Below are 21895 nucleotides of genomic sequence, written 5' to 3'. Positions count from 1 at the left end.
CAACACTAAACAAATATAGAAAAATTTTGCATATAAGATAAAATAAAATGCTTTCCTCTGACTATATGCTCTCTCCAGAACTCCTCAAGTGGAAAAGTTTTAGTTTCACTTGGCTTAATTTCGTAAAAAAAAAAAAATACTTCTGTAAGGAACCTTTGGCTATCAATTATTAATCGAAGAAATAATCAACAGATTAATCAATTTGCTAAATAATAACTATTTGTTGGCCTAATTATTTGCTTTTGCTCTAATCTAAACATTTCAAGTTCACAATACATTGTATTGTGAACTTGAAATACGCTGTTTTAATTTCCAATGTGTCAACACCAATGATAACAAAGAAAACCTTTTTTCCATATATATTATTCTTCTTGAATTTTCTGAAATGTTTAACTGCTTTAAATGTGATTTAACTTTAAATTATGGTTTATATGCTTGATTTAACACATTTCAAATTTAGCTTAAAACTGTAGCTGCCATTCCTTTGTTTTAAGGACAGGGTTACAGGGTATAAGAGGGTTATACAGGGGCTGCTTTAACATTAAAGCAGAGCTGTTTTCCTAAACTCAGTTTACGCTTAGGTGCTTCTTATGTTAAACGAAGCTAAACAGAAGCCATTTTTAATACCTTAGCTAACTAAGCAGAAGTATATGCTTTGAGAAACTGTATTTCTACAGATTCTTTGTTTTGAAGCCTGATTAAATTAGTTTGATGGAACTATTCTAACTTTAGATTGATTCATTCTAATTAGTATGTTAATTAATTCCTTTTATCGTTCTAAATTTATATTCTGTTCCCACTTGCATTATCGGAATACCGTTGATTAGAAGCCTTTCTCTGTTCTTTATTTATGACCACGTCCTTGTCCTTTTGCAGGGTGTGACGTACTGCGGGGAGAGCTCTGCCAGCAGTCTGACCATGGCCAATGTTCCCTGGCATCAGGAAGTGGTCGCCTTCGTCCAACAGCTGGCTGACATGCTACCTCAGTATGAGATTGCCTGTGAGCATGAGCACTCCAACTGTTTGCTCATTGCACATACTAAGGTAAGAGCTCAGCAGCTGAACCCAATGAAAAAAAATGAACACACAACCTTCAGCGGTAACATGCTGCCAGAATGAATGATGGATTCCACGCTGTGTTCAACAAAGCAGTTTTGAAAACATGGATTTATTGATTTATAGCACAACTTGTTTAACTACTTGAACTTTTTCTTTGACCTCTCAGAGTTGGTTGGTGCTCAGTTGTATCAAAGGATGATGAACATAATTTTTAAGAGATCTTTCTATAAGGATATAGATTCAGCAGCCTCTGATTTCACGTCTCTGTTGCCTGAATTTCATTTCTATCACCAAATTAATGGAATCTGTATGTAGCCCCTCAAACCTTTTAAATGCCAAAGCACTTTGCTTTTAAAGCATGCTTATTCAACAGTTTCATTAAAAAAAAAAAAAAAAAAAATTCGGATTGGACACAAAATGAATAAATTCCCCAGCTTTCCTCTTACTGTTTGCCATACTTTGTATCTCTTAAGCAGAATCTTTTACAAATTTAGAGGTAAAATATCATTTAAAGACATTTAAGTTGTTAAAAAATGCAGCAAAAGTTTGGCAAAGGGTGAGAATGCCAAGATGGTGAGTCCAAACTTTGTCGGGTTATAAAACACTGGCCACCCAAGTAGAAGCTATGAGAGTAACATTTCCATCTCAGATATAAGCTTATAAAATTAGCATTTATGTAACATTTGTGACCAAAAGAATGAAAGAGATCAATCTTTGTTCGTACCAGTTTGGAGATGGAACAGGATCCTATGCAGGGACCTAAAGGTGTTCTGCAAAGTGTTTAGTCGTTCTTTGATTTATCACAGCGGGGAATGATAACCTGTGACAAATATTGCAAACAGTTAAAGTTATATTTAAATATTCCAGGATTCTTCTACTGCAGCATTTATATTATCCATAGATTTGACAGTATTAAACTTAAGGAAGATTATTGCACATTTTAATCCCAAAACTATTGAAGCAATAAGTTCTGGTTTGAGCTGTCCAGATCTAAGCCCTGTTTTGCATACAGAGGAAGAGAATGGTGGTAGAGATTCACCACAGCTCTGCTAATTGGTCCCTAATGGTCTAAAACAGGATGTGAGGAAGCTGGAAAAAACTTTAATTATCCTGACAGGTAAACAAAAGTCGATAAAACATGAAGAAGAGTAAAATAGAGATTTTTGGAACAAAAAGTATGATATTCATTTACAAATCACTGGGCAGACATATATGGATGAACTTGGGTCTGCAGGTTGCTCACATTTATTGCATTTATTCAATAATTGAGGCTCCATGCAGGAGTGAAAAGGACATATGATTTTTATTTATTTTCAGACTGCCCTGCACATCAAGGTCATAGTTCAGTGACTGCAGTTACTAATATGAAGCATGAAATTTGGCAGATGGAACGGCAAACTACTCAAAACATTCTGGCTTTGCTTTTAGGCATAATGAGCTGAGCTGAGTTCAAGTTGCAGTGAGGAGGGAAAATTCCTCCTCAATTATTCAGGCGAAGTGGAGTGCACACGTGTTCAAGCATTTGTAGTGAAATCATTAAAATGTGTCAATGAAACTTCTGCTCCCTTTAGGTTCAGGCTACTCTGAAGTAATAACCGATGCTGCTGGTTCACATTATAATGTACAAATAAGAAAAAAAGTATTAAAAAAAACATTGAGGTACAAAGTTTGAGCTTATTTATTCAGAAGCATACATTTATTTTGCACCTTTTATTCACAAGGTCGATCCAAAGTGATATATATATATATATATATATATAAAATATAATATAATGAGGAATGCTATTTTTCAAGTTCTCCCACTTAGAAATCATGGACGGGCCTGAAATTGTCATCATAGGTGCATGTTCACTGTGAGAGACATAATCTAAAAAAAATTCCAGAAATCACAATATATGATTTTCTAACTATGTATTTGTATGATACAGCGGCAAATAAGTATTTGAACACCTATTAGCCAGAATTCTGATCCTAAAGACCTGTTAGCTTGTCTTCAAAATGTCCTCCTCTTCTCTATTTATTATCCTAAATCAGATGCACCTGTTTCAGGTCGTTAGCTGCATAAAGACACCTGTCAACTCCATACAATCAGTAAGAATCCAACTACTAACATGGTAAAGATCAAAAAGCTGTCCAAAAGACACTATAGACAAAAACATATGCCTGCACAAGGCTGGAAAAGGCTATGGGGAAATTGCTAAGCAGTTTGGTGAAAAAAGGTAGAAAAAAGGTCCACTGGTGTAACAATTATTAGAAAATGGAAGAAGCTTAACATGACTGTCAGTCTCCCTCGGACTGGGGCTCCATGCTAGATCTCACCTGGTGTGGTCTGTACTTAATATTAACATGGATTTTCTCAGGTGATTAAATACATATTTGCAGCTGTATCATACAAATAAATAGTAAAAATATATATATATATTATGATTTCTTTTTTTGGATTTGTCTATTTGACAATTTTAGACCTCTTCATGATTTCTAAGTGGAAGAACTTGCAAAATAGCAGGATGTTCAAATACTTATTTTCCTTACTGTACATCCTATGACCCAAAGCACTTTGAATGCACTTCAAGTTGAATAAAAAAGAGAAAAAAAACTTAAGGTCATATTCTTTTATCAAGTAGGTGCCTATATTGTTGAGTTTCTGATTAATCCAAAAATACCAAACCTTAAAAAGAGACTGCAACACACTAATGGTATGTTCTCTGGTAAAAAAAAAAAAAAAATCATTTTAGAAATCCTTAAAGCTCCATGTGTCTAAATATGAAAAACTAAAGGCCTTTTTGTTTCATTAATAATCCCGCTGATTTTAAAGAATTTGTGTTTCATTGGGGATAACAAGGTTGCATTTTGCACATAAGTGATGGATACATTTCTACCTGCACTATTTCTGCAGGAAAAGTAATTAAAAACAATTTGTACTGATAGTTGAAACATCAAAGTTTAAACAGCATTACAATCACATGCCATTTTTGTTGTTAGCAAGTGTTTTTGCTTTCTCTCTCTGCTACAAATTCCAGTAGATCCTATTATATGTTGTTGACACATCATTTTTAGATCCCTTGGAAACACAGCAAGGCATTTGTTTGGATCTCTCCTGGTGTCGCATCCCTCCTCTCACTCTCTCTGCCAGATCCTTGTTCTTTTTTCTATGTACCCTTTCTTCTGTTCTTTTCTTCATCTGTATTTCTCTTTTTTACTTTAAGACAACAGCACTGAGAAAATAACAGTGAACACACAAATCTCTGAGAGGTATTTGAAGACTTTAGAGAGAATGCTATTTTGTTTCATCTTTGTGCGACACTTATCATCCATTGCATCCATCCATCTATTCATCTTTTAACCCTAAATAAAAATCCTTTTCTGTAAATGTTTGAATGTTTACCTGTGGGGGGGAGGAATAATAATATAGAAGCCATGTGACTGTCAGTAAGAGACTATTAGTTAAAACAACATGCGGGCATGTTCTCTTCCCAGACACCATAACTCTACTTTGTTCTTAGACAGAAAATATTACCCAGGAAGCCGCCTGAATAAATATGATCCTTTCTCATTACCACGAACAATCATTCCCAACAGGCGTTACTTCTCAAGCCTCATTAGCAATGCAGCAGGGGAGTTTTTCTTTTCTGTAATGTCACAGCACAAAGTATCAAACACAAACAGTTGATGCTCCCTTAGTGAGGACTCTTCAGCAGGAGGGTCTTCTGCAGTGCAAATAACTGTTAGTCCTGCATCATTTATATTTGTTTTATAATTGTGTTTGTTTAAAAAAACTCATCAGGCATAAACCATGATGTTTTCCACTCCACTATGGGTGAAAGTTGTCCTGGTTAAATGTGTCAGCCCAGCGTCCTGCAACAGGTCTGGCAAAGTGGCGATGAACCTAAAGGTGCTTTTGAATGCTAAAAGCTGAGCCCTAACAGCACTGCAGTCATTTTCAAGACCAATTTAGCACCGTTTCACCAACATTTATAGCTTATCAGAAAGGTTCAGTCTGTACTGATGATACAATTTCTGTCAGCATGACCTATGTTAAAGATCAAACTTTACTGTGCAGTTTGCCCTGCTAGATAGTAGACGGAGCTGTTAACATTTCCCTATTTCACAGCCTGACTTTGATTTGATTCTGCTTTTCTGTCCCAGATCACTGATTTGCAGCCCTTCACAGAATTATTCATTCCACTTTTGTCGCTTTACAGAACCAAACTTGATTGTTTGTAGGGCTAAGAAATCGATAACAAGTTTGCGATAGACACTTGATCGCTCTAATTTTCAATGGTTTCTTTAAACTCCAATTCAGAAAAAAATTGTATCCAGTGGGAACCCGTATAAAACTAAAGCTAGTGGTAGAAATAATATCCATATTATTTCACGGATGCAGGCATGGGTATAAATAAACAAAATGCAAGCAGGTATCATACAGAGTTACAACATGACTGAAACTTATTATTTATATATTTTTTATTTATTAATTCTGCATCTTAATAAACAAATTGATTCAAGAATATCCATCCATCCATCCATAGATTTGTCACGCTTTGTCCCAAGCGGGGTCGCAAGGGGTGCTGGTGCCTCCAGCTGTCTACGGGCGAGAGGCGGGGTACACCCTGGACAGGTTGCCAGTCAAGACAAACAGCCGTTTTTGAACACATTGGCACCTAAGGAGAATTTAGAGAGGCCAATTAACCTAACAGTCATGTTTTTGAATTGTGGGAGGAAGCCGGAGTACCCAGAGAGAACCCACACATGCTCAGGGAGAACATGCAAACTCCATGCAGAAAGACCCCGGGCTGGGAATCGAATCCGGAACCTTCTTGCTTTCTGTTATTAAGGCAGTATTCTACTGCAGCTGGAAAAATAAAGCATGTTGCGCTTAGGCACTAAAACAGCTGTGTAGCTACACTTTGTTATCACAGGTCAGGTCGCACTTTATTATGGGTTTTAAATGGGGATAATTGCAGGTATTCGATCAGGTCTCTGTTCTAAAATCTACAGATACAGTTTTGAAAACTCTGACTCCTGCAGGACTCTGGAATATATGCAAAGGAAATGGTTTAGCCTCTCGACCTCGCACAGCCAAACTAATGAATGTTGGTAGTAAAGGTCACCTATTTTTAAAGGTTAAAGGTTACATTCAATGTTATTTATCACCTACATTTAACTCACTTTTTTTTTTTGGACATTACAGTACAATGCTATCAACAAGTGGCTACGGTCGCTACGTGCTAAGAAGCTAACGTAACGTAGCCAACCTGGATACTAAATGCTATGAAAGTTAGCCAACATTAGTTAGTTTATCATTGGGACATTATAGCCGTTGATTTAATGTCACATTATAAACAACCACCAACAATATTTCTGTTAACTTACCGTAATGTCTTTGTGGTGAACTGGGACGTGTCTCTTCAGGTTTGTTGTGTTTTTTCCAGCTACTATGTGGCCCCATTCCTTCCCTTCGACTAAAATCAAGCATTTGGTTTTGTTCTCCACTTCAATGAAGTGAAAATATGTCCATATATCACGTCTCCTGTCTCCTCCGAGTGTGGCGGAGGAGACAGGGTTTGAAAAAACCATAAAATAATAATATGTAATTTTCGTCTCGTCTTTGTTCGTGAACTAAAATGTCCATAGATTTTAGTCCAGTCTTTATTTACCGAACTGCATTTTCATCTCGTCTTTATTAGTCCACAAAAATTATTTCTGATCTACTCCCAGTTATTGTTTATTAGTGGGGATTTTCGTCTCGTCTCGTCTAGTTTTCGTTCGGTGAAAAATGTGCGTTGACGAAAATATTTTCGTTTAGTTTTCGTTAACGAAATTAACACCACTTTATGGTACGCCAGCATTCATAACATGTAGGCGAATCGCTGTCCCCCAGAAATCTGCGGTTATATTTTTCATATTTATATTTTTAAATTTTTTTACAGTGTCGTGCCGCCTGTTCCCCAGGCTGCCTGTCACTAATCTAGTCTGGCGCGTGGATGACGTCATACATGTGCCGCTTTGTTTTTAAAAGATATAAATATAAAAAATATAACCGCGGATGTCTGGGGGACAGTGATTCGTCTACATGTTCAGGGCTCAATGTTAATCATTGCCCGATCGCCCGGGGCAAGTAGTTTTTATTGTCAGGAGATTACAAATTTCATTGCATTTGCCCGGCGGGCAAGTGCAATAATGATCGCAAAAAAAAACAACAATTATTTATCACTCAAAATTACTTTAAAATCACCGACATTCGCTGAATACGACCCACAAGCGTTGCCGGTGCCATTTTTGTTTTGTACACATTCTCGCGTGATTTTCCGTTAGATGGCATGATTCAGCTCTTGGGGAGAGAATTCTGCAGAGCAGCAGCTGGATGATGAATTTAAACTATACTATGGCTCTGTTCGAAATCCTTGGCTGCATCCTTCAAGGACGCTGTCTACCTAGACTGGATCATTCGAAGTCCGTGAAAATAATGCGACCGGACAGGTTTACCCTTCGGCGGGTTTTATCTCCGTATGGTCTGTTGCTTAGCAACTGTGAAAATTGACACAGAAAGCAGGAAAAGAATGAATACCAAAATTTCCAAAACTGTTGGTTTATTTATTTATTTTTATTATAAAGTGAACAAAGACTACACTCCCAAGAATCCAGAGTGGAACAAAGTTGCCAACCATCGGGAGCAGGAACAAATAAAATCAAATGTAATGACAGACCAGTCTGAAAAACAGTCTGTATTCGCTATCTGTTTACTCAACTAATAATTTATTTTCTTGTTTCAATACAAGATTAGCAAAAACAAAAAGATAAACATTTATGAGCAAGATGTTTTTGACAAAGAAGCAAAAAGATTGCAACACCATTGTTTGGGGTTGCTTCATTGCTTTGCTCTGACTGATACTCTGAATATTTCCAATGCGCAGGAATACCCAATAACAACATCATTCCAACTCTGTACTAAAAACATTTTTACCCAGAGGCTGTGCTTTCAATATAGGAAAAGTCTCCAGAACTCAACCCAATACCAAAAAGGTAAAAATGGTCATAGTTAAGTGAAGTTAACACTAGAAGTCCTAGAGAATTTCAGTTCAGCACCTGAATTTAACTTAACCACGAAAATGGACCCGCAGGGCAACCTTGTATAAATATTAGTGCACATGCCCAACATTTCGTCGCTTATTTTTGCTTTGGCACCACAGCGCCACTTACAGGCCTGGCATACATTTTGCAGCGTTTTCATGCATTCGTGTGGACGCTCACATTTATTTTACGTCTCCGTCTTTACGGCAAACGTTTTGGAAAATATCAGCGTTTCGTGTTCGTTTTGACTTCGTGTGGACGGGGCCTCAGTTTTCCTGCAAGCCCCCCTCCCCTCTTCAAGTTTGTGTATTTACTCTACCTTCCTAAATGTCCCTATTGTAATGCAAATAGCCTATGATATGACCAGCCCTTCTACATGAGACTGGATGAAGGCTGAAACAAACTGGCATCAGAACAAGAGCATGCTCCAAGCACTCATTACCTGCCCCTGCAACATCAGAACTTTTTGCAGGAATATATTGATAATTCATGTCTAAATCTTTTATTTAGTCAAACCTATGGAACAACCAGGTATCATACGGGTTCTAGTTCCTGAGCTGAGAACAGTTCATAACCATGCTTTTCCAACAAGGCAAGGCATAGCCTATTTATATTGTCCATTCACCAACAGACTCATTTATATTGCAAAGTTCACTATGTGAAAGAAAGAACAACTTAAAGAATAATTGTATTTTGTCTTGTCTCGCCTTTTCATGTCATTCAACTTAGAAAATGACAAACAGTATGACTTCAGTATTGGAGTAACATTATTTCACCCAACGAAAAGCACTATATAAGCTACAACTGTCCCATTTAGTAGTTTGCACAAACCCAAGGTGAGTTCTTCCTGCATTTGCAACAGGTATACTTTGTGCAGTGCACACAGATATCAGAGAGAAGGCACCAAACGCAGTTTAGGGGTCATAGTTACCTCAGTTGCTGCCTCACCTTCCAGAGATAAACCAGTTACTAACCCAACACTATCATCTGAAACCCCAAGTGTGGATGGCTGCAGGCCAGCTGATATTTATCTACAGGATTTCGTGTGAAGTTAGGAAACTTAGTGGGAAGCATTTCTTGCAAGAGATAATATTCAAATTTATTTAAAATCCTTAGGTGAGACGGAGAGTATATTTAAAAGCTCTGACTTAACCATCCTAAGCACATACACTCACCGGCCACTTTATTAGGTACCCCATGCTAGTAACGGGTTGGACCCCCTTTTGCTTTCAGAACTGCCTCAATTCTTCGTGGCATAGATTCAACAAGGTGCTGGAAGCATTCCTCAGGGAGTTTGGTCCATATTGACATGATGGCATCACACACTATTGGATTGAGATCTGGTGACTGTGGAGGCCATTTGAGTCCAGTGAACTCATTGTCATGTTCAAGAAACCAGTCTGAGATGATTCCAGCTTTATGACATGGCGCATTATCCTGCTGAAAGTAGCCATCAGAAGTTGGGTACATTGTGGTCATAAAGGGATGGACATGGTCAGCAACAATACTCAGGTAGGCTGTGGTGTTGCAACGATGCTCAATTGGTACCAAGGGGCCCAAAGAGTGCCAAGAAAATATTCCCCACACCATGACACCACCACCACCAGCCTGAACCGTTGATACAAGGCAGGATGGATCCATGCTTTCATGTTGTAGACGCCAAATTCTGACCCTACCATCAGAATGTCGCAGCAGAAATCGAGACTCATCAGACCAGGCAACGTTTTTCCAATCTTCTACTGTCCAATTTCGATGAGCTTGTGCAAATTGTAGCCTCAGTTTCCTGTTCTTAGCTGAAAGGAGTGGCACCCGGTGTGGTCTTCTGCTGCTGTAGCTCATCTGCCTCAAAGTTCGACGTACTGTGCGTTCAGAGATGCTCTTCTGCCCACCTTGGTTGTAACGGGTGGTTATTTGAGTCACTGTTGCCCTTCTATCAGCTCGAACCAGTCTGGCCATTCTCCTCTGACCTCTGGCATCAACAAGGCATTTCCGCCCACAGAACTGCCGCTCACTGGATGTTTTTTCTTTTTTGGACCATTCTCTGTAAACCCTAGAGATGGTTGTGCGTGAAAATCCCAGTAGATCAGCAGTTTCTGAAATACTCAGACCAGCCCTTCTGGCACCAACAATCATGCCACGTTCAAAGTCACTCAAATCACCTTTCTTCCCCATACTGATGCTCGGTTTGAACTGCAGGAGATTGTCTTGGCCATGTCTACATACCTAAATGCACTGAGTTGCCGCCATGTGATTGGCTGCTTAGAAATTAAGTGTTAAAGAGCAGTTGGACTGGTGTACCTAATAAAGTGGCCGGTGAGTGTACATTTATACTTTTCAGAACTCCCAGCACGCTCTCTCTCTCGTGAAACTAAACCCACCCCTGCACAAAAGAGCTTTCTCACACACTTGAAGAAAAGAAGGAAAACAACTTATATTCACCAAAGACTTAAATCCATCCAGATAAACATTTCAGAACAACTGTTTTCCCTTCATGACATCAACTGTCTGGAGCTCACAACAGAAGAAGGATCTGAGACCCTTGAACACATTAAGGACATGTTTATCCTTGTCTAGAGTAGACGGGCAACTGCTTTTTATCACCCCTGCTTCAACTGCCTACATTGCAGCAGAGATTGGAACGTTACTTTTATTTAGGCAAGGACAAGCAGCCAAACAGGAACAGACGAGATAAAGCTACCATTGAGAGAACATGCAGATTTATTTATTTATCTTTTTATACAAGCACTTTCCTAGGCAGACACAGACCAATTAGCCACCCAGAAGAACAAGGGATGGCTATTTGCTTGGAATGATCCTAGTAGGATGGACCTTCATGCTGCTTAAATACATTAGCAGTCCAACTACTGATTGCTCTGTTGCAAGCCGACCAAAATGACTAAAGCCGGGCATACACTGTATGATTTTCAGGGTGATTTTCCAGTCGTGCGAGAATCTTTCGATCGGGCAGACTTTCAGCTTCATCGTGTTTCGTTAGTTGGTAGTGTACAGGGGGTAACAAGGGGCGATAAGCCTCTCACAACCACCTCCCGATCAGGAATCGTGAGGTCAGGGGAAATTTCTCCTGACCGTCGTGGGCGAATCGCTCAGTGCGCATGCGCAAACAAGGATTCTTCTGTAAACACAGAAACATGGCAGGGATGCAATGAGTGAAATGCAGTTATGTCTGTAAAATTGACAGACCATAGTAGCCACGTTTGTTCAGTCATGTCTTTTTCCCAAATATTTCGCCGCCTTTTCTTTTTAGGGCTTTCAGCACAAAATTGCACAATTAGTTAAGGCAGCACGTTTCACTATGGTGGCCTTCATATTCTGCTTCTATTTGTTTGGCTTCCAGATAGACGAGTCAGAGCAGTTCCATATCACTGCGGAGCTGAGTCCAACGTTCTTTTTAGTCATGCAGTGTGAGCAGGTAGATCGTATGAGAGGATCGTGCTGCACATACATCGTGAGCTGTGAACTCAGATTGTACGACGAAGCCCGCACAGTGTATGCCCGGCTAAAGACTCCTGGATAGATGTTGAAATGTCTTCAAATAACTTAGTGAAAGCCAGGTTGCTGTCTGATTTAAGCTTGCTTTGTAATTCAGCACTTAGCTTTAATCATTAACAGCTACCCAATCATTTATACTGGAAAATTCATATATGGAATGTTAAGAAGCCTTTTGTGTAATTTTATATTATTTTTAGAGAGATTACTAAAAATAAAACTATTGTAAAGGACCACTCTTTCCCTCAAGATGTTAAAAAAATGTTACACCAGTATGAATATTATCTTGATAACTGAAACCAAATTCTCTTCTTGACATAACCCTCTCCTTTTATCTGGGCTTGGGACCAGCACCAGGAGCACATTAGGACTGTGGACCCCTTGTGGCAGGATTATTATGTGTGTGTGTGTGTGTGTGTGTGGGTGGGCGGGTGTGTGTGGGTATGTGCGTGTGTGTGTGTGTGTATATATGAAGTGTAATGGAGGTATGTGTAAAGGTGTTTTGGATTTTTTTTAGAATTTTTTTAAATAAATTTTTGTTTGTATCATCAATAAATGTTTGTATTTATAATAAATATATATTTTTTGTATAAATACATTTGAGTGTGATGTAAGAAGACAAAGTAAGGGTGGGCTAGCCGGAGCACCCGGAGAGAACCCACACAGGCACGGGAGAGTATGGCAGCTCCATGCAGAAAGGTCTCCTTCTACAAGGGAACAGCACTGACCACTGCTCCACCGTGCAGCCCCACTCTGTTTACCAGGATCTAATCAATACCAAGGTAGGAATCTACCTCAGAAAAAGACCCTGGTATGGAGGCGGTACTTTTTTATTTAAAGGGAACCATAGAGTTTTATGGAGGGTGAGGGCTAAATATTGTGGACTGGATTATGGATTTAGTGAATGGGTGTGGGGAGTTAAGGGTTAAAGGAAGGGTTAAGGGTAACGGTTATAGGGAAGGGGGGTGGGGGTGTTGGGGGGTAATTGTAAAGCGTGTAGGTGATAAGGTTTGAGATCTGGGGCTCAGTAAATATTTTTTCAGTTTTAAGTTTGTTTGGAGGACAGTTTCTTGAGGTTTAGCAGAAATTATTTTTCTGACTGATGGCATTGAAAGAGGTTGAAAATTCTTTTCCTTAAAGATTTATTTTTTGGTTTTCTTTCTTGGGATCTTTCAGTCTCCTGTTGCAGATTTTTGAACTCCTCCATAAGGCTCTCTGTTAATCTTTTCTTCTCCTCCTCCATCTCTGTCAGAGCCTTCTTAGCGTTTGCCACTGTCTCTTGAAGGCAGGACTTCTCTGTTTGCCACAGCTGCCTTTCACAATGCAGAACCTCCTGAAGGTGTTTCATAGCTGCTTCCATATCTCTAAGAGTGTTCTGCTGCTCTGTCAGGAGACTGGACTTTTCCTGGGCCCAGACCTGTGTTTGGTTCTTCACATCTTGTTCCATCTTGAGCAAAACAGCTTTTATGTCATTGGTTTCCTGCTCTTTCTGAGCTAAGCAGATCTCAGCCTCCTTTGTTCTGGCTGTCTCAGCAAGCAGACTAATTTCCAGATCCATGACTTTTCTTGCAGAAGCTTTCCCCTGCTCTAACTCAGCTTCCTGTAACTCCAACTGCTTTTTCAGCTGCTCACACTCATCTCTTTGTTGTTGGTTGGACATAAAATGGGATTTTTCTTCCTCCAACTGCTGCCGCTGTTCCTCCAGATCTTTCTGCATTTTTTCCATTGCAGCCTTGATTTCACTGGTTTCCTGCACTTGTTGGGCTAAGCAGATCTCAGCCTCCTTTGCATTTGCCGTCTCAGCAAGAACAGCTGCCTCCGTTTTCTGAGGCAAGACAGTGAGATTCTTAATTTGTTCTAATAATTTGGTGTTTTCTTGTTGAAGTGTTGCTACCCTCTCTCTTGTGAACCTTAACTTGAGCTCAGCGTTCCTTAACCATTGAGCTGATAGTTCAGTCTTCTCACTAAGTGCTGCGATCTCCTCATCTTTTAAGCTCATGCAGATCTCAGCTTCCTCCACACTTTGCTTGAGAGCAGTTACCGTGGACTCCAGCTGTCTAGCTTCCTCGTCGGTATATTTTGGCATTGTTTCGTGCTCAGCATGCGTCTTCTGGTTTGTTGATAATTTTATGTTTTCTTGTTTAAGTGCTGCGATCTCCTTATCTTTTGAGCTTATGCAGATAGCAGCTTCCTGCAACCTTTGCTTCAAAGCAGTTGCCGCAGTCTCCAGATGCCAGGCTTTTTCGTTGGCATCTCTACGCACTACCTCCATGTTGTGAAGATCAGCAGCTTGTCTCTGCAAGTAATTTGATAATTTAGCATTTTCTTGTTGAAGTGCGGCGATCTCCTGATCTTTTGAGTTAATACAGAAACCAGCTTCCTGCACCCTTTGCATATTAGCATTTAGCACAGACTCCAGCTGCCAGGCTTTCTCGTTGGCATTTTTACACACTGCCTCCATGTTGTGAAGATCAGCAGCTTGTCTCTGGCAGATTTCTAATAATTTAATATTTTCTTGTTGAAGTGCTGCGATCTTCTCATCTTTAGATTTTAAGTAGATTTCATTTTCCTGGTCCTTTTTTCTTTGAGCAGTTAGCTCAGATTCCAGCTGCCTAGTTTTTTCGTGGGTATTCTGACGCGCTGTCTCCATTTTCTGAGGCAAGGCAACAAAACTTTGGATTGTTGCTGATAACTTGATGTTTTCTTGTTGCAGTGCTGTGATCATCTCATCTTTTGAGCGTAAGTAGGTCTCTGCTTCCTGCACCTTTTTCCTTTCAGCAGTTAGCTCCGACTCCAGCTGCCTAGCTTTCTCATCGGTATATCCAAACCCTGCATCCATTTTCTGAGGCACAGCAACATTTTTCTTAGTTGTTTCTGATAACTTGATGATTTCTTGTTGCAGTGCTGTGATCATCTCATCTTTTGAGCGTAAGTAGGTCTCTGCTTCCTGCACCTTTTTCCTTTCAGCAGTTATCTCCGACTCCAGCTGCCTAGCTTTCTCATCGGTATATCCAAACCCTGCATCCAAAGACACAGCAACATTTTTCTTAATTGTTGCTGATAACTTGATGATTTCTTGTAGCGAAGCTATGATCCTCAAATCTTTTGAGCTTAAACAGATCCCAGCCTTCTGACCCTTTTTCCTTTTAGGAGTTAGCTCAGACTCCAGCTGCCTAGCTTTCTCGTTGGTATGTTGACGAGCTTCCTCTAATTTGTTGAGCTCAGCAGTGAGATCATTGGTATGTTGGGCTAAACTCCTGTTTTGATGTTGAAGTTCTGTGATCATCCAGTCTCTGGAGCTTAAGGCTCTGTGAAACTCAATCTTAGAAATCATATTACGTCCGGTCTTGTTGTAAGCTCCATGTCCTCCATGAACAGCTTTCTCACTTTGGAGTTGTAAAAGTGGATTTCTTCCTGGATTTTCAGGCTTTGCAGCTTTAGCTGGTCCCTCAACACGAGCTGGGGCTGGTTGCAATGGCTTCACCACAGGCTTAGAAGCACAAACTTGACTCAAAGTGGGTCCCGCTGCTATTTTTGGAGCATTTTCTGGCTTTTTCTTACTTGTAAGAACTTGAGCCCAAGTCACATTTCCAGAAGGGTTTGTAGCTGTGCTACCAGATGTAACTCCCATAGTATTACCTGATTTAGATATGGTTGACATGGCGGCTATAACGTTTAATTCACCTGATTTGCAAATGAAAAAGGACGAATTGGTCAATTCCAGCCTTAGTTGCTGATTCAAGTCAGCCTCCTAAGGAAAACAATAAAATTGTTGGTTGGATTAAAACACAAAGCTTTGTTTTAAACTAAAAGCTTCTTTTTCTGATAACCGGGCAGATTTGTTCTGTGGAAAAGTCTTTACTTTTCTAATTACAAGGAGTTAACTCAAGAGATGCACACGTTACAGGAGAATTCCGGAAATTGAATGCTTGGTAGTATTCTGATGTCTGTAATGATGTCATCAGAATTCTAAACTATGTGGGCGGGAACTATAAACTCCGCCCACATAAGTCAAGCCTGGCTGTAGGTTCTACATACTCTGAAAAAATAATTCAACAGTTTTCGGCTTTTCCTTAATCATATTTAGTTACTTTAACTTTTTTATTATTATTTTAGCAGGGTAGGACATAAAACAATTTTTTTTTTTTTACAGTTTCCTCTCTGGCAATGTGGCAATAAGAATAATTGTCTTGATGCCAAAAAGAGCCCAACAGTTAAACTGTTAAAAAAGTTCACACCCATGAGTAGAGGTAATGCAGCCTGATGATATTTACACCGCATCAGATACCGTTCCCCCCATGTTAAGCAGGGGGAACGTTATCTGAAGGGGTTTATAGGCCCATGAGATAGCGTTTCCCCCCCCGATGTCATTTATGTTGAGTTGCAATAAATGCAAAACTCTCTGCAGGTACTTGTCTTTGTCGTCCGCTCTATTCAGCTGGCTTTTGAAACACAAGGAGAGAAGGTGGGGGCTGGGTGGTGAGGGTTACGGGGTCGAGAAATGCAAAAGTAACGGGATAGTTACTTTTACTTGGAACTAGTTACTTTTATTGTGGAGTAACTCAGTTAGTAACTCAGTTACTTTTTGGGAAAAGTAACTAGTAACTATAACTAATAACTTTTTCAAAGTAACGTGCCCGACACTGTTCGTAACATATGGAACAATCAGATCTGTGATATAAGATTAAGCTTGTTTATTTGGGGTTTTGTTTTGTGAGAAGGACAATTTTAAACAGTAAGCCGATTAAGGGAAGCTAAGATAAGATAACTAATACCTCTCTTTTTTATTGTTATCAAAACTGGTCGCATTTTGGATCAGCCTTTTTAGTTGTTGCGATATTCTGTATTTGAAAGAAAACAATTCTAGAAAGCTCTTTGACATGGGTTTTAAATGGGAAGTCCTTATCAAAATTAAAGGGGAACACCGTTTTTTTTTAATTGGGCCCTTGATTTTATGTTATTACACCATGTTCTACTCACCCATATTAGTTTTGTGTCATTTGGAGCTGTTCTGAAGATATTCCATTCATAATGTATTCTTTATGGTAGTGTTAATTTTAGCAGCCATTTTTAAATTTAGTTTTAGTTTTAGTCCAGTTTCAGAATCGCTTTTTAGTTTTTATCATATTTAGTCGACATCATCCCATTTTTATTTAGTCTAGTTTTAGTCGACTATAAGCCAGAGCATTTTAGTCTTTATTTTAGTCCAAGAAAACATAATTTTATTCGTATAGTTTTAGTCAAGAAAAACTGTCAACATTTTATTCTAGTTTTAGTCAGGACATAATTTTATCCTTTTACTTTTTTGTCAGCAGATAATATTTAACATTTCCTAAAATGATTACGCATTTCAACATTTTCTCTCATCTTTTTGATAAAAAAAAAACACAATTTCAAGGAACACATGCAGACATGGAAGATGTTCTAAAAATATTTGCATATTTATTTTGAACATTAAAACAAATAAAATACACCTGACAAAGGAAACAAATAAATTAAATAAAATGTCTTATGAACTTTACACAAGTGCTGGCTGTTTAAAGCTAGTTCACATAGAATAATAAAATAAATAGAATTGAGATCAATGTTGTTTAAAAAAAAAAAAAATCTCCAACTGAGTTTCCTGCCCGCTAGTTCACATGGTATATAAAGGTACAGTATTTAAGGTGAAAAAGGCATAGTTTTCTTGTCCTGAGAGTCAGCTTTGTATTTGGTGTGGGCAATTAAGGAAGCTTGTATAGCTGGCCTGTCATTGTTTCTGGGTGGTTGTTGGTGGTCGGTGTATCTTCAGTCTGGAACAGAAATTAATACAATGTCAGGATAGATGCACAGCATAACAGGAATTCCAAGTGTATAAGTAGCATATAGGTCTGTTTTTTCCTTGACAAAAACTAAGTCTCTGTAAAAACTACATTTGACCATCCATTTCAAACTCATACAAACAACCTAACTATCATTTTAGGCAGAAATAGATTGCAGACATTTTTATGTGTGCATGCATTTTGGTTGTATTAATATTCATGCCAATTCAAATCAAATGTCCTTGTAATTGTAATGTGCAGATAAACAGAGCAGCCTTTTATGTCACCAAATAAAGACATTGGGAGTTTGCGTCCCAATCCCTGCAGTGGTTCCCCTAGCAATGGCTATTTTGTGTATGAAAATCTAGGTTAAAGTTCTTCTGAATTATGTGCGGCATATTATTTTTATTTTGTCTTATCCTGATAAATAGTTTCAGTTCGTTTTATCATTTAGCATTCATGTGTAGCTGCCGAGGTGTTTTGTGTTAACTATAGTTCACTTGCAGCTCCTAGATTACCTAAAACGTCTGTCTGCTTTAATCAAACTTGCAATATAACAGAAACTATAGTTGCCCGGCCAGTATAACATATCTAAGTTAGCATAAATTTAACTTTACATACAGTACATGAAATCTTAGTGGATTGTTTTGAAGTTTAAAGCTGTAACAACAAAATAGGGGTATAACAAATAAGTATGTATGCTTTTACAATGTGAAAATTTTGTGTTAAAATAGCCCTATGAAAGATCCGCATTGCTGATACTGAATTCTCTTCCCCGTCTTTCCAGTTCAAGGTGAATGGTGAGTGGTGGACGTGGATCGACTACGACCGTTTCCAGGAGCTGGTCAAAGCTCACGATGACAGCGGAGGGCAGCAGAGCTTCTCAGCCTTAGATTACATCGCTAAGACCCCCAGTTGGGCTCTGTTTGGGGCAAACGAACAAGGGTTCGACCCCGCAGACACTCGTTTTCAGAGACGCAACAAAACCAAAGACATCTCTGGATGCTGATTCAAAAGAGTTCATATTTTAAAAGGTGTGATTGAATTAACCAAACTGGGGCATCTTTATGAAAAGTTCCTAAATGCTGGGTTTTTGTTTTTATCTTTAGACATTCTGTGAACCTTCTCCGTCTTTTTCCTATATTTGGATCTTTAAATGTATTTTTTTGCAGCTGGATGAATGTAAAGCTACTAATACCATCTTCATATTCGCTAACCTTTCCTTTGTTTCATATTTTTCATGGATGTACATAGATTGTTTAGTTTTTATTTTCTTCTTCTTTAAATTGGTTTCCCGACATTAAAGAAAAGTTATTTTCCATTCCCTCTTCTATGTATTAGATTGGCTATAGAGTTTCTGATGCAAGTATGACTATAATAGTTTAATATTGTTTCTCTCGTTATAAAGTTTTGTTTTAAAGTTACATCACTTTCTATCTGCTTACCACATCATCTCCTGTCAGTTGGGTTTGATTTGTCTGGGATTTTTTTTTTGGCCGTTCAGCAAGTTTAAAAATGTTTTTTCAAATTTCCATGTTTGTTTGCTTTTAATGTTGATTTTTTTTTATATGTTTTTTTTTTTTTTTTCATTAGACCATAGAATTTCTGAAAATTGTATCTGAATTTTCATGTATGGCCTGAAATAAACACTGGACTTTAATAAACCGGTGAAGACATGGTGGCTCCTGGTGCTGAAATGTGATTAGAACTATACCGGTACATCAAGAACCTATCGGTTATTTAGGTTACATTTTGTTTTTAACAAAGCTCTGTTTAGAATATCCCTTTGTCCAGGGTGCAATGATTTACACATCATGAACCTGTGATTCTCTAAAACTTTCAAGTTCAGAACAAGAAAGTTTTAAGTTTTTCACACCCATCAGATCTAGAATGAAGTTTGTTTACGAAGGAAAAGATAAGTATAGATGGGGATCTAAAAGACACTAAAATAATGTTAAAAGACTTTTTCAACACACAAAGATCTGTTATTTACATTATCATAAAATAAAATGTAAAGTTTAAATTACTTATACCCTTCAAATAAATTACTTATATCTTATGCGGCTGGCTAGCTCAAATGGTAAGGATGAGGTTGGGGTATTGTGCTTGGAATCCTAAGCTCCTTGGCAGTTCCTAGTGTATCTGATACGGTGTTTGTTTTTTGCGGGGGGCTTTAGATTCTGTTGAGGATTAAATTATTCATTTATTTTGTTGTGTTAGTTACAGATAAGGTGTTTATTTAATGCTCCATTGGAAAAGGTTCTAGATCACATTAACCATTTTTGTCACATTCAATCCCGACCAGCTCACTGCAGATTTCACTCTTAATGATATTAAGATATCACTAGAAACGACAAACCCTGCACATACACAGTGGTTTTTATATGTGCGAATGCATCCAGTATTTCATTATGATTCAGATGCTTGTTTATGTTTAATCTAATCCATTGTCCCATTGCTTGTACCCTCTTCTCCTTGCTGGGTCATTTAGGGGATTTGATGTCTATCTTAAGCTGAACGAGAGGCACAGTCAGGCCTGATGCAGTCCATCACAGAAACATTCTTCTATCACAGGAAACTGTTAGTGATTTATATCTCACATAATCCCAATTTGAAACATACTAAATGTCATTTTATAAACATTTTTATTGTCTTCTGTCTTCTTTACCAAATAATGGTGGAGGTGTTTAAAAACTTGCAGCAGGCTGGTTTCCTGCCCCAACCTGTAGGGTCAGATATTTCAATACCGTGTTCTTTATGAGTTTTGACTGAGATGATTTTTTTTTTTTTTTTTTACTGTAGGAAAAAAAGGTCTTAGAAAAAAAAACTCTGACACCTACATGTGTAGCAATGCCAACAGCAGAGGACCCGGTCCTCGGGATGTCCGTTTGACCAACGGGCCAAGGTGCATAATTAGTCGATGGCATAGTTAGAGGACCCCACACTGTTCTATCACTCCCTCTTTCCCAAGCATGTCCTTGTGTAGGATATGACAGCCACTGTAGGATATGACATGCCTTTTGCCATATTTTTATATTTACTTTGAATCCTTTTTTTCAACTGATATAATTACCAAAAGTGTTTTTATAAGAAAATGTGTTACCTAGGACAGTACAACTGAAAACTTTACCCAGGTTTATCCCCTTATTTCCGCTTACACTCATTAGATAAGCTGGTTAATATTTACTATTCTAAAGCTGCAGACAGCGTTGATTCCATTGCTCCAGTTAAAGTGAAAGTTGTCTATGGAAAGACGAAATGTCCGTGGAGAAATGCTCCAGCAAGGAAAAAAAAAAAGGAGGAGTGCTGAAAAGCCGGACTACACTGGAAAAACGATCTAGAAATAAGAAAAAAATTCTTTATTCAAGTGTATTTAACCTTAATTTGCGTAGGTACTGTAAGTAAGATAATTTGCCAATATAATGAGTATTTACTCTTAAAATAAGATACTTGGATACAATGCACTTGAAATAAGACATTGCAATTGTGTTTTTTATTTTAGGTGTAAGTTGTCTTGTTCCATTGGCAAAGTTTCTCTTTTACCTTCTACATTCAAGAATAAATGCACTTATTTTAGGAAGAAATTACTTATCTAGATTTAGATTTTTTCCAGTGTAAGGAGGGGAAATAATTGACTTTAAGTATGGTATGAAATCTATAAAGAGAAACTTCATAGATATAATTTTAAACTAAAAAATACAAGATGATCTTTCTTCTATGATATTATCAACAAAATCATTAACATTGCTCGTACCTTTTTAGCCACAGTCGACAGGTTAACAAACTATCCAATCTCTGTGGCTGATGAACTCCAATCTAAAAAGGCCTGCAATTACTTTGAAAACTTTTTCTGTGGGAAAATAGGAGGTATGAGAAAAACAGTTTACACATCAACGCCAACTTCAGCACCAATACTGTCACCAATTAGAATAAACTTTGTTTTGAAGTTTAGAAGAAGCTGTTCAACAGCTAAGCTCCTCCTCCTTCTGTCTCGTTTTTTTACCCACAGGTTTTATTAAGAAGGTTTTGTTTGTTTTAGAATCTGATTTAATTCAAATCATAAACACATCCCTCATGTCGGTATCCCCCGAGCTTTAAAAACAAGTAATTATCAAACCATTGTTGAAAAAGAGAAGCTTGGACAAATTGGTCCTTCGGAACTACAGACCCGTCTCAAACCTCCCCTTCATCATTAAGATTATCAAAACAAAATATTTCAACTGTTAAATTCTTTCTAAAAAATGACCAGCTGCTTTTATGTCTTCCAGTCGGGTTTCCATGCCAACCACAGTACAGAGACTGCCCTGATTAAGGCGTTCAATGACATCTGTTTAAAGTCAGACTATGGAAGAACCACTGTGCTGGTATTATTGGACCTCAGTGCGGTGTTTGATACTGTTGATTACTTGATTTTATGAAGGTGTTTGGAAAACCAGGTCTTGTCCCGCACTGGACTG

General features: G+C 38.2%; 1 protein-coding gene across 2 annotated transcripts in view; it reads left to right on the top strand.

The window, feature by feature from the left end:
* Window positions 1-19119, top strand: part of tyw1 (tRNA-yW synthesizing protein 1 homolog (S. cerevisiae)) — an 82383-nt gene extending 63264 nt beyond the window's left edge. For both annotated transcript variants that reach the window (XM_038285963.1, XM_038285962.1), the window contains exons 15-16: window positions 877-1044; window positions 18226-19119. In XM_038285963.1, coding sequence (XP_038141891.1) covers window positions 877-1044; window positions 18226-18447 — 390 coding nt within the window. In that variant the 3' untranslated portion in view covers window positions 18448-19119. The remainder of the gene's footprint in view (window positions 1-876; window positions 1045-18225) is intronic.
* Window positions 19120-21895: the final 2776 nt, after the last annotated feature.

Source organism: Cyprinodon tularosa, unplaced genomic scaffold, assembly GCF_016077235.1.
Source record: "Cyprinodon tularosa strain WSP-4 unplaced genomic scaffold, ASM1607723v1 ctg218, whole genome shotgun sequence".
Taxonomy (NCBI): domain Eukaryota; kingdom Metazoa; phylum Chordata; class Actinopteri; order Cyprinodontiformes; family Cyprinodontidae; genus Cyprinodon; species Cyprinodon tularosa.
The sequence above is the reverse complement of the archived record's forward strand: the minus strand, read 5'-3'. Positions and strand labels throughout refer to the sequence as shown.